Below are 19,546 nucleotides of genomic sequence, written 5' to 3'. Positions count from 1 at the left end.
CTCAGAGTTACTTGACAGAGACTGCACTTCCTGGCCTCACAGTTTTTTTTGGCGTGGGGTGGGGTCTTCCTAAGCAGCACCAAGTGACCCCTTCTTGTTGATTCTTCTGTGGTCAGCTGCATGCAGGATAAGTGCCTAAACTATATTCTTGTCCAATTCACATTATCTTTTTTGGTTGTAGTGCTCACAGACCTGGCTATGACACTTGAAAGCCACTGTAGGGCTGGAGCAGTGGTGCAAACGGTAAGGCGTTTGCCTTGCCTGAGTTAGCCTAGATGGATCACGGTTCGATCTCCCAGCGTCCCATATGGTCCCCTGAGCCAGGAGCGATGTCTGAGCGCAGAGCCAGGAGTAACCCCTGAGCATCACCCAGTGTGGCCCAAAAACCAAAAAAAAAAAAAAAAAAGAAAACCATTGTAAGCTACTGACTTAGTCTTCTGAGCTCCTCATTTGTGGTGCTTGCACATAATTGGCTATGTGCTGGAGATGGCATTGCTATAGAATCTGTGATTCCAGGCCATGACCATAGAATTGACACTCAGTATATGTGAGGCACGGAACTCATGGCCTTATGCTCACAAGGCAGGCACTTCTGCCACTGAACCATCTTCTTACTAGTTTTATTTACTAGCCCTCCCCCCATTTTTTTTTTTTTACTACTAGCTCCCTTTTTACTAGTTTTATTTTATCCGAATTTTCCTTTTTATTTATTAGTCTTGGGGCCAAACCTGGTGGTGCTTCAGGGCTACTTCTGGTTCTGTGCTTTTGACACTGCTCAGGGATCAGTGTGGGTCTGGTTGCATGAAAGGCCTTAACCCCTATACTATCTCCCCAACCCTGAGTCTTCCTTCCTTTTCCTCCCTCTTTTCTTTTTTCTTTTTACCACTTACCACATTGGGCTGTGCTCAGGAAACATTCTAGTGGAAGTTTAGGAGACTGTATGAAGAACCAGGTATTGAACCTGGGTCAGCCCCATGCAAGGCAAGCACCACAATCTGTCTGGCCCTGAATCTCCACCTTTTTTTTTTTTAAGGGTTCTAGGGGTGGGCAGGTGGTCTTACACCTACCTGTGTTCAGGGCTGACTCCTGGCTCTTTACTCAGGGATCACTCCTGGTAGGCTTGGGTACTGACCATATGGGATGCTGGAATCTAAACTAGGTTTGCCACTTGCAAGGCAAACGCTTTACCTGTTGTTCTACCTCTCTGGTCCTTAAATATCAATTTTTTGTTTGTTTGTTTTTGGGCCACACCTGGTGACACTCAGGGGTTACTACTGGTTTGAGGGACCATATGGGATCGAACACAGGTCCGTCCTGGGTCAGCTGCGTGCAAGGCAAACACCCTACAGCTGTGCTATTACTCCGGCCCCTTAAATATCCATTTTTAAAAAAAAATATAGATACAAGAACAGAGTTAACATTTGGAAATTTCAGAATGTAAATTAATTCAATTTAAAAGAAATCTCTCCTGTGAAAAATAGTGAAAAGCATTTCTGTTATGAATTCAACATTTCAGGATGGATCAAAATGAATAAAACATATTAAAAACTGAACCCAGCTCAGTATTCCAAAGCTGTCTCCTCTGGCCCACGGCCACAGACACCAATGATTTAACTGTGAGTCATCATATCAACCTATTTTTTTCTTCTTACCAGTTTGAGAGGTTAAAGGAAATCATCTTCCTAATTACAAACCTGGCATTCAATGCATAAAAAGTAAAACCTGCTACTGAAAAGCCCCAAATCAATATCCCTGTGTAAGCTGCAGCTGACATGCCCTTCTTTTCATACACTCTGTATCTTTCACCAAATTCCTCATAGAAATGGCCAAAAGAGAGAGATCTGGCTCTTTTGTGCAACCCCCCAAATTACCCAAATTAGAGTCTATTCTACTACAATCTATTTTAGTAAGCTATCAATGAACCCTGTTCATGGCGTCCTGAACCCTCAGATTATTGAAACCTCTTCTTATCCAGTGATAACATAACAGAGACTAAGGGAACACTTTAGAACTAAATAATAAAGTTTGAGATAGATAATAACAGAAATGCATATAATTAATAAAGTAATTATATGGCAAAGTCTGCTTTAATAAATTCCTACTTGAAAAAAAGACCAAATAAAATTGGGCCCGGAGAGACAGCACAGTGGTGCTTGCCTTGCAAGCAGCCGATCCAGAACCTAAGGTGATTGGTTCGAATCCCGGTGTCCCATATGGTCCCCCGTGCCTGCCAGGAGCTATTTCTGAGCAGACAGCCAGGAGTAACCCCTGAGCACCGCCGGGTGTGACCCAAAAACAAAAACAAAAACAAAAAAAAAAAAAAGAAATTATTTTATCACTGGAAGGAAAAACAAAATAAATCCGGGTCTTCTGTATTTCCCTAATCAAGGCTGTGGCGAAATACCATACTAGAGTCTCTTCTACATTGAATCCTATATTCAAACTATTTATGCCTCACCCTGTACAATTTCTCTGGCTCTGCAAAGAATAATTGTGTTACTAAATATATAACATCTGGGGGCATTTATATTGCGATTTTATTATGAATGTTGAGACAGCTCCCTATAAACCAGTGGTCCTCAAACTATGGCCCGTGGGCCACATATTGTATTTGTATTTGTTTTGTTTCTTCATTGCAAAATAAGATGTATGCAGTGTGCATAAGAATTCGTTCATAAGTTTTGTTTTTATTATAGTCAGACCCTCCAATGGTCTGAGGGACAGTGAACTGGCCCCCTGTTTAAAAAGTTTGAGGTCTCCTGCAACTGTTAATAACTTTAATGGAAAAAAAAAAGTCAATCTTGGGCCAGAGATAGCACAGCGGTAGGGCATTTGCCTTTCATGAAGCCGATCAGGACGAATGGTGGTTCAAATTCTAGCATCCCATATAGTCCCCCGTGCCTACCAGGAGCGATTTTTGAGCGCAAAGCCAGGAGTAATCCCTGAGCACTGCCAGGTGTGACCCAAAAACAATAACAAACAAAAATATCAACCTTATAATAAAACTTACTTACTTGCTTCAGCTTTCACCTTGTCCATTTCAGCAAGCAGTGCTACTTCTCGATCCATTAAACTAGAAAGGGATGACACAAGGAAAAAGTATAAGAAACTCAACAGAACTAGTTCCAGAGAAAAATTAGAATTTATTATTTTACAAGTAAATATGGACAGAATACACATATATTCTCATGTCTAACTCTCAGCAAAAATATTTTAAGAGGAGTCAGAGAGATAGTAGAGTGGATAAGGTGTTTGCCTTGCACACAGCCCACATGGGTTCAATCCCTGCCATTCCTATGGTCTTCAAGCACTATTAGTAGAGATTCCTATACACAGAATCAGGAATAAGCCCTGAGCAAGCAATGCTGAGTGCAGCTCAAAAACCAAAAAGTAAAAAGCTTAAACAATAAAGTTTTTTCATGTTCTTAAAAAGAATAGGAAGAAAAAAAAAAGCATAGAAAGATAGGTTAGGAGGCCAGAGTGATAGCACAGCAGGTAGGATGTTTGCTTTGTATGAGGCAGACTCAGGTTTGATTCCCTGACATCCTTTCAGGAGTAATTTCTGAATGAAGAGCCAGGATTAACCCCTGAGGGCTGCCAGTTGTGACCCCAAAAAGCACACACACACAAATAAAGATTACAATACTTTAGAAGTCAACTTCTAGATGCAACTTATCAGTATTTTTCTCCTTTTAAAACCACAACAAATAAAAGTTAAAGACCAGTAGATGGCAGCAAAAAACTACAAAACATATGCATGTCCTAATAAATGTGCTACATCAAAAGTTCTGTAAAAATTACATTCTTTTCATATATGCTCACATATATTTTCTGGGGAACACTAATAGTGCAAAGGGGACCTAGAAGTTACTTCAGTAGCCTGATGGTTTGATGCTTGGCTGAAGGTGCTCAGGTGAACCAATACTAAGAGACCCAACTCAAAGCCTCAAGCATACAAAGAACATCCTCCATCCTTCTGAACTATCTCCCTGGCATGTCTCTCCGCTATCTATATACATTTTGAGTTTATAAAATTATATTTTCTTCAACGATTTATTTGGTTAGATAATTCCCATTAGGGCATGATAAATATATCCACAATATTTGTCTATCTTCAACTTTTTGCCACAGTTGCAGAGGTCAATTTTAATCCTATTTAGTCCTATTTAATTGTTTTTAGGCTACAGCCAGCAACTATAAGGTTTCATTCCTGGTGGGGTTGGGGCAATGGTCCTCAAACTACGGCCCGCGGGCCACATATTGTATTTATTCCCATTTTGTTTCTTCACTTCTAAATAAGATATATGCAGTGTGCATAGAAATTTGTTCATAATTTTTGTTTTTACTATAATCTGGCCCTCCAACAGTCTGAAGGACAGTGAACTGGCCTCCTGTTTAAAACGTTTGAGGACCCCTGGGTTGGGGGAATCACATCAGGGACAAGAATTGAACCTTAGCCTGCTTAGCCTTTAAAACATTTTTTGTTTTGGAGATATCCAGTCATGTTCAGGGCTTACTTCTGGCTGTGTGTGCTCAGGGGATTGAACCTACATCAACCCCATACAGGCAAACACACTACTCCCTCCCTCACCCTTGCTGTACTATCTCTGCAGCATCCATTTTATTAGTTCTCTTAGGCCACAGGAATTCCCTTTCTCCTCCAATGCTTACTGTGCCTTTGAAAAAAAAAAAGTGGTGGGAAAGCCAAACCCTGCCACTCCAGCACTCCTACTTTTTCTTGTTTTGTTTTGATTTGTTAGTTTTTTATTTTATTTCTTTAATTTCCTTCTCTTTTTTCTTCCACTTTGCTCTTTCTTTTTCACTCTTGAGGTCTCCTGCAACTGTTAATAACTTTAATGGAAAAAAAAAAAAGTCAATCTTGGGCCAGAGATTGTGGTTATTATTTAGTGATTTATTTTAATTTTTATTTGCCGGGTGCATTTTTTCTTTTTTCTTCCATTTTTTTTCCCTCTCTTTTTTTGGTAGTTGTTACCAATTTTTTTCTCCCTTTTTTCTTATCCTTTTTATCTCCAATGACGGTGGAATGGATGCTCAATTTACAACAAGCTGTAAAGTGGAGACCAGTTGCACTAGCATTCTGGGGGGTAACGGAGGGAGATATGGGATACATGCTGGGAACAGGGGTGGAGGGAGGACATCACCGGTGGTGGGAATGCCCCTCATTCACTGTCACTATGTACCATAAATGATGTAGTGAAAGATTTGTAATGCACTTTGGTCACAATAAAAAAAAATTTTTTTTGTAACCACGTTGCTTAAATAAAGTATTATTAAAAAAAAAAAAAGAATAGTGAAAAGAAGTGCTGGAGAAATAGTACAGCAGTAGGGCGTTTGCCTTGCATGAAGCCCATCCAGGACTGATGGTGGTTCAAAACTCGGCATCCCATATGGTCCCCTGTGCCTGCCAGGATCGATTTCTGAGCACAGAACCAGGAGTAACCTGAGCACCGCCAGGTATGACCCCAAAATACAGGGAAAAAAAAAAAACAAAAAAAACAGTGAAAGGACATATACACCTTATTTTTTCTGATAAACACCAACCAGAAGAGATGGAATACAAGGTTTGGCGAGTTTTTTTTTTTTTTTTTTTAAATAAAGAATAGTAAATGAACAGATAGGATCTCCACTGCTAATGTAAAAAGTTTAGGAGCCTGATAGTACAGTGGGTATACCACTTGCCTTGCATGTGGTAGACTTGAGTGTGATCCCCAGCATTCCTTATGGTTCCCCAAACCCGTCAGGATTGATTCCTGAGTGTAGAGCCAGGTGTGGCCCAAGGAACAACAAAAACAAAACAAAACAAAAAAAATTCCTTCAAATTTTAATTTATCCTGATTTCTTCTTTTGAATATAATTCCAGAGTTAATAAAGGTTCTTGTTTCTGGCAGTAAAAGGTATTATATATGTGTGCATACTTACATACGTATATACACATACGAACGCACATAACAAAAAAAATGTATACTAATTCAACTTAGCTAAGCATTTAGTCAGGTTAGCGCAAGATATTAAAAAGATTACAGTATGAGGCACATTAAAAAAAATAGTACAATGCGGGCCCGGAGATATAGCACAGCGGCGTTTGCCTTGCAAGCAGCCGATCCAGGACCAAAGGTGGTTGGTTCGAATCCCCGTGTCCCATATGGTCCCCCGTGCCTGCCAGGAGCTATTTCTGAGCAGACAGCCAGGAGTGACCCCTGAGCACCTTCGGGTGTGGCCCAAAAACCAAAAACCAAAAACCAAAAAAAAAAAAAAAAAAAAAAAAAAATAGTACAATGCAGAATTATTTCCTTTAGGAACAAAATCCTTTACAGGACAATGACAGAGACCAAAGATTGGGTCATTATTAGGCATGTTAATAAAAAGACTTGTGGGCGGGCCTGGAGAGATAGCACAGCGGCGTTTGCCTTGCAAGCAGCCAATCCAGTACCAAAGGTGGTTGGTTCGAATCCCAGTGTCCCATATGGTCCCCCGTGCCTGCCAGGAGCTATTTCTGAGCAGACAGCCAGGAGTAACCCCTAAGCATCGCCGGGTGTGGCCCAAAAACCAAAAAAATAAAAAATAAATAAAAAGACTTGTAATAAAACACAGTTGGTTGGCACATTAACTCAAAAGCATTAAGACTGAAGAGAAGGTCAACGACTATTGCATAACAATGCTTTTGCTAGGAAAGCATTTCCCAAACCTTGGCAGCATTTTGCTTCAAAAACTCTAGCATTTGGAACACCTAAAAGGCAAAACAAAAGCATGACTGAGACAGGAGTTGCCAGGCCTGACCCTAACATTACCTGTCTGCTGTTGCCAAGTCACCTGCCAATATACTGTGTCAACATATGACAAATTCCTTGTCTCTGACAAAGCACGTAAAACATTCACTAAAAGGTTGTGTCAAGGAGTCAGAGCAGTAGCACAGTGGTAGCGCATTTGCCTTGCACACAGCCAATCAGGACTGATAGTGGTTCGAATACCCACATCCCATATGGTCCTCCCTGCCTGCTAGGTCTATTTCTGAACCAGGAGTAACCCCTCAGTGCCACTAGGTGTGGCCCAAAAACCCAAACAAACAAACAAAACCAAAACTAGGGACAAGAAGAATACTCAAGGGGCTGGAGAGATAGCATGGAGGTAAAGCAGTTGCCTTGCATGCAGAAGGACAGTGGTTCGAATCCTGGCATCCCATATGGTCCTCCGGGCCTGCCAGGGGCAATTTCTGAGCGTAGAGCCAGGAGTAACTCCTGAGCGCTGCCGGGTGTGACCCAAAAACCAAACCAAAACAAAACAAAAAAGAATAGTCAAGTGGGTAGGGTGCTTTTCTTGCTTGTAGCTGACTAGGATTTGAACCCACATGGTCCCTTGAGTAATTCCTGAATGAAGAATCAGAAGTAACCCCTAAGAATCGCTAGGTGTGGCCTTCCCCACAAAAAACAAAATCAGGGCCCGGAGATAGCACAGTGGCGTTTGCCTTGCAAGCAGCTGATCCAGGACCAAAGGTGGTTGGTTCGAATCCCGGTGTCCCATATGGTCCCCCGTGCCTGCCAGGAGCTATTTCTGAGCAGACAGCCAGGAGTGACCCCTGAGCACCTTCGGGTGTGGCCCAAAAACAAAACAAAACAAAAAAAAATCAATTAAACAAAATAAAACAAAAAAACACACAAACAAACCAAAAACAAACCCCTTCAAAAAATACGAACATTTCTATGCCCAAACCATAAAACCTGAAAAGTAATAATATTCTAGCTCTTTTCCTCTCTTTGTCATGCTGCAATTAATCATTTTGTTTTGTTTTTGAGTCACTCCCAGTGGTGCTCAGGGCTTATTTCTGGTTCTATACTCAGGGATTACACCTGGCAGGAGGTTTGGTGGACTTTGTAGGATGCTGGAATTGAACCCAGGTCAGCCATGTGCAAGGAAATCGTGGTGCCTGCTCTCTTATCTCTCCTGCCCCATCAAGTTGCAAGTTGTTGATAATATCTATTATCAGTCAGTGGATGTAGCTCAGTAGAAAAGCACTTGTCTTACCTGTGTAAGGCTTAGGTTCAATCTCTAAATTCCAAAAATTCACCCCCAAAATTAAATACAGAAATTTACAATGTAAGCACCTGACAATGAGTTTTAAAGTTGTAAAAGTGTCTGACACTCAAAAAAAAAAAAAAGGGCCCAGAGAGAGAGCACAGAGGTGTTTGCCTTGCAAGCAGCCGCTTCAGGACCAAAGGTGATTGGTTCGAATCCCCGTGTCCCATATGGTCCCCCGTGCCTGCCAGGAGCTATTTCTGAGCAGACAGCCAGGAGTAACCCCTGAGAACTGCCGGGTGTGACCCAAAAAACAAAACAAAACAAAAAAAAGTGTCTGACACTAGGCTTTAGGTTATGGGGGCCCAAAGAGATAGTATAGGGGCTATGGTGCTTGCTTTATATGCAGCCAACCAGGTTTAATCTCTAGCACCTAGTATTAATCCTTGAACTCTGCCAGAAGTGATCCTTGGGTACAATGTAAGCTCTGAACACCACTAGATGTAGCCTAAATTTCCATTACCCTAATAATAAAAATCAGCTTTAAATTGTAGAATCCATCTCAAAGACAATCATTTGCCATTTATGTTTGTTTGGTTTTGGTTTTCGGGCCACACCCTGTGACACTCAGGGTTTACGCCTGGCTATGTGCTCAGAAATTGCTCCTGGCTTGGGGGACCATATGGGACACCAGGGAATCAAACCGAGGTCCATCCTAGGTTAGCACAGGCAAGGCAAACACCTCATGGCTACCGCCACCACTCTGGCCCCATCATCTGCCATTTTTGCCAAGAGCAAAGTTGTCTCACCCATGAAGATCATGAGGTAGTTAGATAACTGACCTCCAGAGTAACCCTGCTTTTCCCTTTCCATATTTTGTGGGTAGAAGTGGTACATGGTTTTTATTGGGGGGAAAGGTCCCAACTGAACTGCAGACCATACGGATGGTAGGGATTGAACCTGGGCTGGCTGTGTGCAAGGCAAACACCTTACCCTTTGGGGCCGGGAAGGTGGCGCTAGAGGTAAGATGTCTGCCTTGCAAGCGCTAAGGTAGGATGCTAGGACCGCGGTTCGATCCCCCATAGCCAGGAGTAAACCCTGAGCATCAAACGGGTGTGACCCAAAAACCAAAAAAAAAAAAAAAAATACACCTTATCCTTTGTGCTATGGTTTCAGCTCCTGCCTTTTTTTGTTTGTTTGTTTGGTTTTTGGTTTTTGGGCCACACCCGGCCATGCTCAGGGGTTACTCCTGGCTGTCTGCTCAGAAATAGCTCCTGGCAGGCACGGGGGACCATATGGGACACCGGGATTCCAACCAACCACCATTGGTCCTGGATCGGCTACTTGCAAAGCAAACGCCGCTGTGCTATCTCTCCGGGCCTGTTTTTTTGCTTTTGTGCTGCACTATGTTGCAAGGTAAGCAACTGAAAACAAAAACAGTAATTAAAGATGTTTCCTGGGTTTTGTAAAAGTTGATTTTGCTAGGAATGGTCTTAATGATGACTGAAAAACTCAACAAAATCATAAATAGACTCAAGAAACATGCTAAATAAAATTTTGGAGTTTATAGAAAAAATTTTTATTTTCCTTTCTGTTGTTGTGGCAATGACCTTATGGGTTGGATTGAATGCACACTTGATTATTATATTGTCAAAGGTCACATGCTTTTCTGTTATTTTGCTTGGACATAGCTAATTGTTTTTTGGCAGTGCTGAGGATTCAACCTAGAGCAGGGGTCTCAAACTCGAGGCCCGCGGGCCCCTCCGTACAACATTTTGTGGCCCTGCCCTAGAGGAATCTTTTTTTGTTTTGTTTTGTTTTAGTTGTTTGGGTCACCCCCCCCCCCCAATGTTCAAGGCTTACTACTGACTTTGCACTCAAGGATCACCCTGACTTTGCCTCCTGCGGCCCCCAGGTAAATTGAGTTTGAGACCCCTGACCTAGAGTATCAATATGAGTAGTATATACTCTACCACTGAGTCAAATATTCATCACACTATTGTTACTATATGCTAAAGAGATCACATTTTGTAGGGTCAGAATGCCAATGACAGTGATGCTGGGATTGCATGTGGTACATTTGGGGCAGTGCCAGAACTAAATTTATATCCTCACAAAATAGATGCATTTTTCAGTGAACTACTCATAGGATCCCTGGATTTTATTAAAATGCCAATGAATCCCTCTTTGTAAGAAGTCCATTACATGGCTTGTAAACTTATAATATCATATATTAAATATCAGTAACTTTTAAGAAGTCAGATTGTAAATATAAGAGCATTTTTGTGGGACATGTCATCAGTGAAATAACCTTTCTTTTTCTTCTAGTACAGTGGTGAGTTCAAAGGGGAAGAAGGGGAGGTCTGGGTTTGCTCCTTAATACAATATGGATTCCTAAGTACCTATAGAAGTATGTATAAAAGTCCAGAGTTTGATTTGGGGGTGTGTGTTATTTTTGGGTTTTGGGCCACATTTGGCAGTGATTACTCCTTGCTCTGCATCAGAAATCGCTCCTGACAAGATTGGGGGACTGTATGGGATGCAGGGAATCAAACTCAGGTCCATCCCAGGTTAGCCACGTGCAAGGCAAATGGCCTATTTATGTGCTATTTCTCTAGCTCAAGTCCAGAGTGAAATCCCATGTACTGACAGCTGTGACCATGATTTCCTTCCCTCCCCCATGTTGACATTTTATAATCAGTTCAAGATTAAAAAAAAAATCACTGACTATTGAGATTATTTACTGATTACTATTGAGATTACCTAAATTTCTAGGTAATAATAAGTAAAAGAAAATCATTGGAGTATTAAGCTACATCAGTCACTGAAACTCCACTTGTAGGTTTGGTTTTTCATTTCAGATAGCATTTATTTGGGAGATCATGTGGTGACAGGGATCAAACTTGGGCCTCTTGCCTACAAGGCAGTCTGTTGAATCTCTAGCTCCAAACATTACTTTTATTTATTTATTTTTAATTCAATCCTCATCTGAGAGCTTGATTTTTTTTTTTTTGTTTGTTTTTTTTTTGGGTCACACCCAGCAGTGCTCAGGGGTTACCATATGGGACACCAGGATTCGAACCAACCACCTTTGGTCCTGGATCAGCTGCTTGCAAGGCAAACACCTCTGTGCTATCTCTCCAGGCCTGAGAGATAGCATGGAGGTAAGGCGTTTGCCTTTCATGCAGAAGGTCATTGGTTCGAATCCCGGCATCCCATATGGTCCCCTGTGCCTGCCAGGAGCGATTTCTGAGCACAGAGCCAGGATAACCCCTGAACGCCGCCGGGTGTGACCCAAAAAAAGGGGGGGGGGCTGGAGAGATAGCACAGCGGCGTTTGCCTTGCAAACAGCTGATCCAGGATCAAAGGTGGTTGGTTCGAATCCCGGTGTCCCATATGGTCCCCTGAGCCTGCCAGGAGCTATTTCTGAGCAGACAGCCAGGAGTAACCCCTGAGCACCGCCGCCCCCCCCCCCCCCAAAAAAAAAAGAAAAGAAAAAAAAATCGTTTCCCTGGCACTATAGCAATGTCTAAAGCAGAGGCGGTGAACAGGATTTTTACCCTCAATCAAAATGGCAAAATGCAATATGTGTTTAATATATTATTGTTAAAATTATATGCTTTTGTGTGAGTGTTTGTCTGTTTTGGCAGGTCTCTTCGTGGTGTAGCTCTCTGACTCTCACAGTTTAAAATTTTGGCTCTTTGTGTCAAGATGTGTGAATTAAGGCAGAGGCACCATTTAGCACACAGACACAAAAATATGATATAGAGGAAAGGTGTCACTTAAAGCACTGGTAGGGGAGCCAAAGCAACAGTACAGCAGGTAGGGTGCTTGTCTTTCACACAGCTGACCTGAGATTAATGCCCAGTACCACAATACCCAGAGTCACACCAGGATTGATCTTTTTTTTTTTGTTTTTCGGCCACACCAGGTGACGCTCAGGGGTTACTCCAGCTATACGCTCAGAAGTCACTCCTGGCTTGGGAGACCATATGGGATGCCAGGGGATGGAACCCCAGTCCATCCTAGGCTAGCTCTGGCAAGACAAACGCCTTAATGCTTGTGCCACCACTCCAGCCCCGGCCCCACCAGGATTGATCTTTGAGTGTAGAACCATGAGTTAGTTCTGAGCATTGCTGGATGTGGCCTCAAAACAAACTAAAACTATAAAAAAAATACAGAGTGAAGTAAAAAAAAATATAGACAGAAAATATCACCTGGGGCCAGAGTGATAGCACAATGGGTAGGGCATTTGCATTGCACACACTGCCAACTGGGTTCAATTGCCAGCATCCCATATGGTCGGTCCCTTTAGTACTGCCAGGAATGACTCAAGTGCAGAACTATGAGTAATCACTGAGCACTACCGGGTATGGCCCAAAAACAAAATAAACAAACAAAAAAGATTCCACCTATGTGGTGAGCAGGCAGCATGTTTGTCTTGTACATGGCTGGGTTTGATCACAAGTACCAAATATAGTTCCCCCAAACCCGCCAGGAATGATCCATGAACACAGCCAAAAATAAGTCCTGAATACCACAGATGTGGGCCTCCAAAAAAAAAAAAAAAAAAATTCTACCTAGTGATGTGGGATGAAGTCAAGAATCAACTCAAGAGTCTTTTTTTCTTTTTTTTTTTTTTGATTTTTGGGTCACACCCGGCAGCACTCAGGGGTTACTCCTGGCTCTATGCTCAGAAATTGCTCAAGGTAGGCTCAGGGGACCATATGGGATGCCAGGATTCGAACCACCAGTCTTCTGCATGCAAAGCAAATGTCTTACCTCCATGCTATCTCTCTAGCCCCAACTCAAGAGTCTTATTGCACACCAGGAACTCTTCCACTTGTGACACATTGAGACCCCATTATTCCATTGGGGGGTGGGGGGTTTGGGTCACACCTGGCAGCGCAGGGATTACTCCTGGCTCTAGGCTCAGAAATTGCTCCTGGCAGGCTTGGGAGACCATATGGGATGCCATTGACCTTCTGCATGAAAGGCAAACACCTTACCTCCAGGCTATGTCTCCGGCCCCCCATTATTCCTTTAAGGCTTGGTAATAATTCAAGAAATCTTCGCTGGGGCTACAGAAAGAGTACAGTGGGTAGGGCAAGAGTCTTGCATGAAGCTGATCTGGCATTAATCCCCAGTATGGTCCCCTAAATCCTACCAGGAGTGATATCTGAGCACAGTGCTGGGTATGACCCCAAAACAAAACAAAGGCCCCAAAAAACAAAAAGAAAAACAGGGGCCAGAGAGAGAGCACAGCAGTAGGGTGTTTGCCTTGCTATCAGCCAATCCAGGATGAACAGTGGTTTGAATTGGTCCCCTGTGCCTGCCAGGAGCGATTTCTGAGGGTAGAGTTAGGATTAAACCCCTGAGCACCACCATGTGTGACCCAAACCCTTCCCCAAATACAAGAAAAACAATTTTCTAATTGACCCCACTCAGGAGTGACTTTTCTAAATCCTAAATTTAATATAATCTTAAATCCTTCTATAAGTAAGATCTGGCCTAAAGAATATCTAAACCAGGGGCTGGAGAGAGAGCATGGAGGTAAGGCATTTGCCTTGCATGCAGAAGGTGGTGGTTCAAATCCCGGCATCCATATGGTCCCCTAAGCCTGCCATGAGCGATTTCTGAGTGTAGAGCCAGGAGTAATCTCTGAGCGCTGCTGGGTGAGGACCCCCTCCCCCCCCCCAAAAAAAACCCAAAAAACAAAAAAAGAATATCTGAATCTGGAGCAATAGGGTATAATACTTGCCTTGTATGTGGGAGACCTGGATTTAATCTCCAGCATCCCATATGGTCCCCAGAGCATCATCAGGAGTAATTCCCAAGTGCAGAGCTGGAGTAACTAACCCCTAAGCATCATTAGATGTGGCCCAAAAATCAGATGAAAAAAGAAAAGATTATCTGAATCACAAGTTACTCCCAGGTTGTGTTACAAGACTGGATATAACACTGCATTACAAAATCAAAGGAGATATATTTGGATAGAATACTCTTTACTGAATTCCATTTAATTTTAATTCATTCATTCATTAATTTTGGTTTTGGCCACACCTGGTGGTGCTCAGGGGTAATTCTGACAATCCTGAGTAATCCTGGCTCTGCATTCAGCAATCACTCCTGGCAGGTTTGGGGGACCATATGGGATGCCAGGAATCAAACCCAGGTTTGTCCATTTGCTATTCTCTTAATGTATTTTTCACATGAGAAAGATCATTCTATGTCCCTCTTGTTCTATCTTCGCTCAGCCTGATGAAACCAAACCCTCCAGTTTCATCCACTTAGTGGCAAATTATATGATTTCTTTTTGCTTATTTTTGGGTTTTGGGTCACTCTCGGCAGCACTCAAGGGTTACTCCTGGCTTGGTGCTCATAAATCTTTCCTGGCAGGCACGAGGGACCATATGAGGTGCCAGGGATCAAACCTGGGTCTGTCCCGGGTTGGCCACATGCAAAGCAAATGCCCTACTGCTGTGCTATCGCTCCAGCCCTGATTTCATTTTTTTCTTTCTTTCTTTTTTTTTGGTTTTTGGGTCACACCCGGCGGTGCTCAGGGGTTACTCCTGGCTGTCTGCTCAGAAATAGCTCCTGGCAGGCACGGGGGAACATATGGGTCACCAGGATTCAAACCAACCACCTTAGGTCCTGGATTGGCTGCTTGCAAGGCAAACGCCACTGTGCTATCTCTCCGGGCCCTGATTTCATTTTTTTCTTAAAGCTGAGCAATGTTCTTGGGGCTGAAGTGTTAGCACAGCAGGTAGGGTGTCTGCCTTCCATACAGCTGACCGGAGTTTGATCCCTAATATCCCATATGGTCCTCTGAGCCTGCCAGGAGTAACCACTGGGCACTGCCAGTTGTGGCCCCAAAACAAAAGCAATAAAAGCTGAGCAGTGTGCCATCGTTATATAGACATCACAGACTAGATAAAGAAACTGTGCTATATATTTTTGGGACATACCTGGTGGTGCTTAAGGCTTACTACTGGCTCTGACTTAGGGATCACTTCTTAAAGTATTGAGGGTATCATACAGGTTGTTAGGATGTAAGACAATTACCCTACCTACTGTACTATCTCTACAGCCCTACAACCAGTAATTTTAATGTATGCCATTCCCACTGGTGTGAGATAAACCCTTAATGTTGGTTTGGTTTGAATTTCCTTAAAAACAGGTAAAAATGCAAACTTTTTCATATGCATATTGGGTACCCCAAAATGTCTTCTTCATTGAAGTGTCTTTTCATTTCCTCTTACCAAAGAGATTAAATAACTGAAAATACTAGGGCTGGAGAGACAGTGCAGCAAGTAGGGTGCTTGCTTTGTGTGCGGCTAACCTGAGTTCAACCCCCAGCATCCCATATGATTCCCAAGCCCTGGAAAGAGTGACTCTTGAGCATAAAAGTCATAGTAACTAAGTCCTGAGCACTTTCAAATATGGCCCCCAAACAAAACAAAAACATTATGGAAAACTCTACCAGTGGTCCTCAAACTATGGCCCGCGGGCCACATATTGTATTTGTATCTGTTTTGTTTCTTCATTTCAAAATAAGATATATGCAGTGTGCATAAGAATTCGTTCCTAAGTTTTGTTTTTACTATAGTCAGGCCCTCCAATGGTCTGAGGGACAGTGAACTGGCCCTCTGTTTAAAAAGTTTGAGAACCCCTGCAGACCATGGGTAGTCTTTTTCTTATTTTTAACACATTAACGTGTTTTTTGGATTCTAGTCTAATTGTGAGATCTTGGGGCCGGCGAAGTGGCGCTAGAAGTAAGGTGTCTGCCTTGCCAGCGCTAGCCTAGGATGGACCGTGGTTCGATCCCCCCCCCCCCCCCGCCCCCGGCGTCCCATATGGTCCCCCAAGCCACATCTATCAACTATGCCTGGAAGTAACAACTACAAGCAGCACTAATAAAAGGTAGTTTTTAAAAACAAAACAAAACAAAGCAAAAACAAACAACCAGTCATCCAGAGAAAAGAAGCTTTACAACAGCAAAAAAGAACAGGTAATCTTATTCCTCAAGTTAAATTAACTTGCTTGTTTGGTCTGCTAATCAATTCTAAATACTTAGTTCCCAGGCAGGTGACAATTTTATTTAAGGAAGCTTCCCCCAGAGAGATAGGCACAGAAGAGTCTCACTCATTTATGATTTTTTTTTAAAAAAAAGTAAAGCCATTACTGTAATAATCCAGAGACAACAGAGTGAAGGGCTGGGAGAACCAGCCCACAATATGAAGCTCACCGCAGAGTGGTGAATGCTGTTAGGGAAATAACTACACTAACAACTAGCATGACAAAGTTAATGAATCAGAGAAGTAAAATGCCTGTCTCGAATACGAACAGTAGTGGGGGAGAAGGAAGATCGGGGGCATCGATGGTGGGAATGTTGCACTGGTGAAGGGGGGGTGTTCTGTTTATGACTGAAACCCAACTATAATCATGCTTATAATTATGGTGCTTAAATAAAGATTTTTATAATAAAAGAAAAGGAGGCTTTCCCCTGGCTGAGTTCCAAGTCAAGAGGAATTCCCTTGATTCAATCTATTTCTTTGTTGTTGTTGATCTTGTTTTGTGCCACACCCAACAGTGCTCAGGAATCACTGAAAATTCACTGAGTACCACTCAAGAATAAAAATACTTGATAAATGGTTAGTATAAATAATTTTTTTTTGTGCTATGAAATCAAATACAATATAACTTACCAGCTCTGCAATTCTGCAAAAGCTTGCTTCATTTTCTTTATGGAAGTATCCATTTCTTCTTTAACTACAACGCGGTATCTTGCAAGAGACACTGTGCAGCGCTGGAGGTCTTTCACAGATTTTTCAATATTGGAACCTTGTGGGAAAACCAAGGGTTAATTTTAAAAAAGATGGGATATAGGGGCCGGAGTGGTGGCACAAGTGGTAGGGCATTTGCCTTGCATAGGCTAATCTAGGATGTACCGTGGTTCAATCTTCCAGTGTCCTATATGGTTCTCCAAGCCAGGGATGATTTCTGAGTGCATAGCCAGAAGTAATCCCTGAACGTCACTGGGTGTGATCCCCCCCTACCAAAATGATGGGATATAGAGGGTACCTCACAGGCCTTGCATGCAGCTGACCCAGGTTCAATTGCTAGCATCCCATATGGTCTCCTGAATTTTATAAGTAATGTTTGAGCACACTGGGTTGTGGCCCTCAAAACAAAACAAAACAAAACAAAAACAAAAGAGAGCACTGATATCTTCAGAGTTTAAATGTTTTCATATATGTGTGTGTATATATATATATATGTATATTTTTTATGACACACCCAATAGTGTTCAGAGGTCTATTTCTGTTAGTGCTTGGGTGATGATGCAGCCCTGATGATATTAAATTCACTGCTCTGTCTGTCTTTGCCCGTCTCTGTCTTAAATATAAGAAACTATGGTTTTCGGGGCCTGGAGAAATAGCACAGCGGTGTTTGCCTTGCAAACAGCCGATCCAGGACCAAAGGTGGTTGATTCAAATCCCGGTGTCCCATATGGTCCCCCCGTGCCTGCCAGGAGCTATTTCTGAGCAGACAGCGAGGAGTAACCCCTGAGCACCTCCGGGTGTGGCCCAAAAAAACAAAAAACAAACAAACAAAAAAGAAACTATGGTTTTCAAGCAATAATACACTTTTTTTTGTTTGTTTTTGGACCACGCCAGGTGGTACTTAAGGGTTACTTTAGCTCTGTACTCAAGAATTCTTCCCTGGCAGGACCAGAGTAATAGTACAGTGGACGGGGCCTAAGAAAGTGCAGCAGCGAAGGCATATTCTTGGCAGGCAGCCAAACTGGGTTTGATCCTCAATTCCCAGCACCCAAATGGCCCCTTGAGCACCACCAGGAATGATTCCCAAGTGCAGAGCCGAGAGTAACTCCTGAGCACCAATGGGAATGCCCCCTGCCAAAAAAAAAGAAAAAAGAACAAACAAACCAAAAAAAAAAAAAAAAAACCCCAAGTTCAGTGGGTAAGACTTGCACAAGTGCCTTGCACAAGGCTGACCCAGGTTCAATACCCAATATCTCATATGGTTCTCCCAAGCCCACAGTGAATTCCTGAGTGCAGAGTCAGAAAGAATCCCTGAGCAATGATGGGTGCAGACCCCTGAAGAATGAAATTACAGAAATATTGGAACACTGGGATTGAAACCAGGTTGGCCAGGGGCAAAGCAAGCACCTTACCCTCTGTACTATCTCATGGCTTCAAAATAGACTTTATCTCTTAAAAAAAACACACACACACAGAAGTGATCACCCCAACTTATTGCCTCAAGAGTATCTCCAGGCTGTAATGCAAGGAGGTGCTACTCTAAACAGTTGGAAATTCTCTGACTTAAGGGTACAGAATTAATTCAAGGAAAAGGGACCAGGGAGATAGCATGGAGGTAGGGCATTTGCCTTGCATGCAGAAGGATGGTGGTATGAATCCTGGCATCCTATATGGTCCCCTGAGCCTGCCAGGAGCGATTTCTGAGCATAGAGCCAGAAGTAACCCCTGAGCGCTGCTGGGTGTAACCCCAACCCTCCCCCCACAAAATAGAATTCGAGGGAAGAAAAAAAAAAATCCCATTCAGGGCCCGGAGAGATAGCACAGAGGCGTTTGCCTTGCAAGCAGCCGATCCAGGACCATAGGTGGTTGGTTCGAATCCCGGTGTCCCATATGGTCCCCCCGTGCCTGCCAGGAGCTATTTCTGAGCAGACAGCCAGGAGTAACCCCTGAGTACCGCCGGGTGTGACCCCCCCCCCCAAAAAAAAATCCCATTCAAGGGAAGGGGGTAATGATATCTCATGACAGAATACTGGGGAAGGAAGAGCTGGACAAAAATAAGAGTTGTAAAAACCAAATCTAGAAAGGATTCTGATTGTGTTTGTACGAGAAATGACCTGAGACAGGGAAAAGCAGCACTGAAAAGGATCTACAATACAAATAAATCACCCATGCACACAGTTTCTTGCATTTAGCTATGATAGGTAGCACTGCTTCAGTAAAGGAAAAAGAAATTCAGGAAGGGGCCCGGAGCGATAGCACAGTGGTAGGGCGTTTGCCTTGCACAAGTCCGATCTAGGATGGACCTTGGTTTGGTCCCCGGCGTCCCATATAATCCCCCGAGCCTGGAGCCTATTTCTAAGCACAGAGCCAGGAGTAACGCCTGAGCGTCACAGGCTGTGGCCAAAAAGAAAAAAGAAAAAAAAAAAAAAAAGAAATTCAGGAAGAAAGGCAGCTCTAAGTTCATCTGACAAAGCTTAAAAACAAGGGGCTGGAGAGATAGCATGAAGGTAGGGTGTTTGCCTTGCATGCTGAAGGATGGTGGTTTGAATTCCAGCATCCAATATGGTCCCCCGAGCCTGCCAGGAGCGATTTCTGAGCGCAGAGTCAGGAGGAACCCCTGAGTGCTGCTGGGTATGACCCAAAAACAAAAAGCAAAACATAAAAAAGCTTAAAAACAAGCTTCAAACTGTTTTTAAGTAGCTAAGTTCAGAATAAATTCTAAGGTTATT

At 42.9% G+C, this 19,546-nt stretch overlaps 1 protein-coding gene across 1 annotated transcript in view; it reads right to left on the bottom strand.

Annotated features, from left to right (window-relative positions):
• The window catches only part of SPATS2 (spermatogenesis associated serine rich 2), an 82,116-nt gene that overhangs the window by 15,609 nt on the left and 46,961 nt on the right, over positions 1 to 19,546 (bottom strand). Inside the window, exons 7-8 of the mRNA XM_049783654.1 lie at positions 16,740 to 16,875; positions 3,015 to 3,073 (exon numbers count right to left, since the gene is read on the bottom strand). Coding sequence (XP_049639611.1) covers positions 3,015 to 3,073; positions 16,740 to 16,875 — 195 coding nt within the window. The remainder of the gene's footprint in view (positions 1 to 3,014; positions 3,074 to 16,739; positions 16,876 to 19,546) is intronic.

This window comes from Suncus etruscus, chromosome 11 (genome assembly GCF_024139225.1).
Source record: "Suncus etruscus isolate mSunEtr1 chromosome 11, mSunEtr1.pri.cur, whole genome shotgun sequence".
Lineage (NCBI taxonomy): Eukaryota > Metazoa > Chordata > Mammalia > Eulipotyphla > Soricidae > Suncus > Suncus etruscus.
Note: the sequence above shows the minus strand (reverse complement) of the source record. Positions and strands in the feature narration are given on the sequence as shown.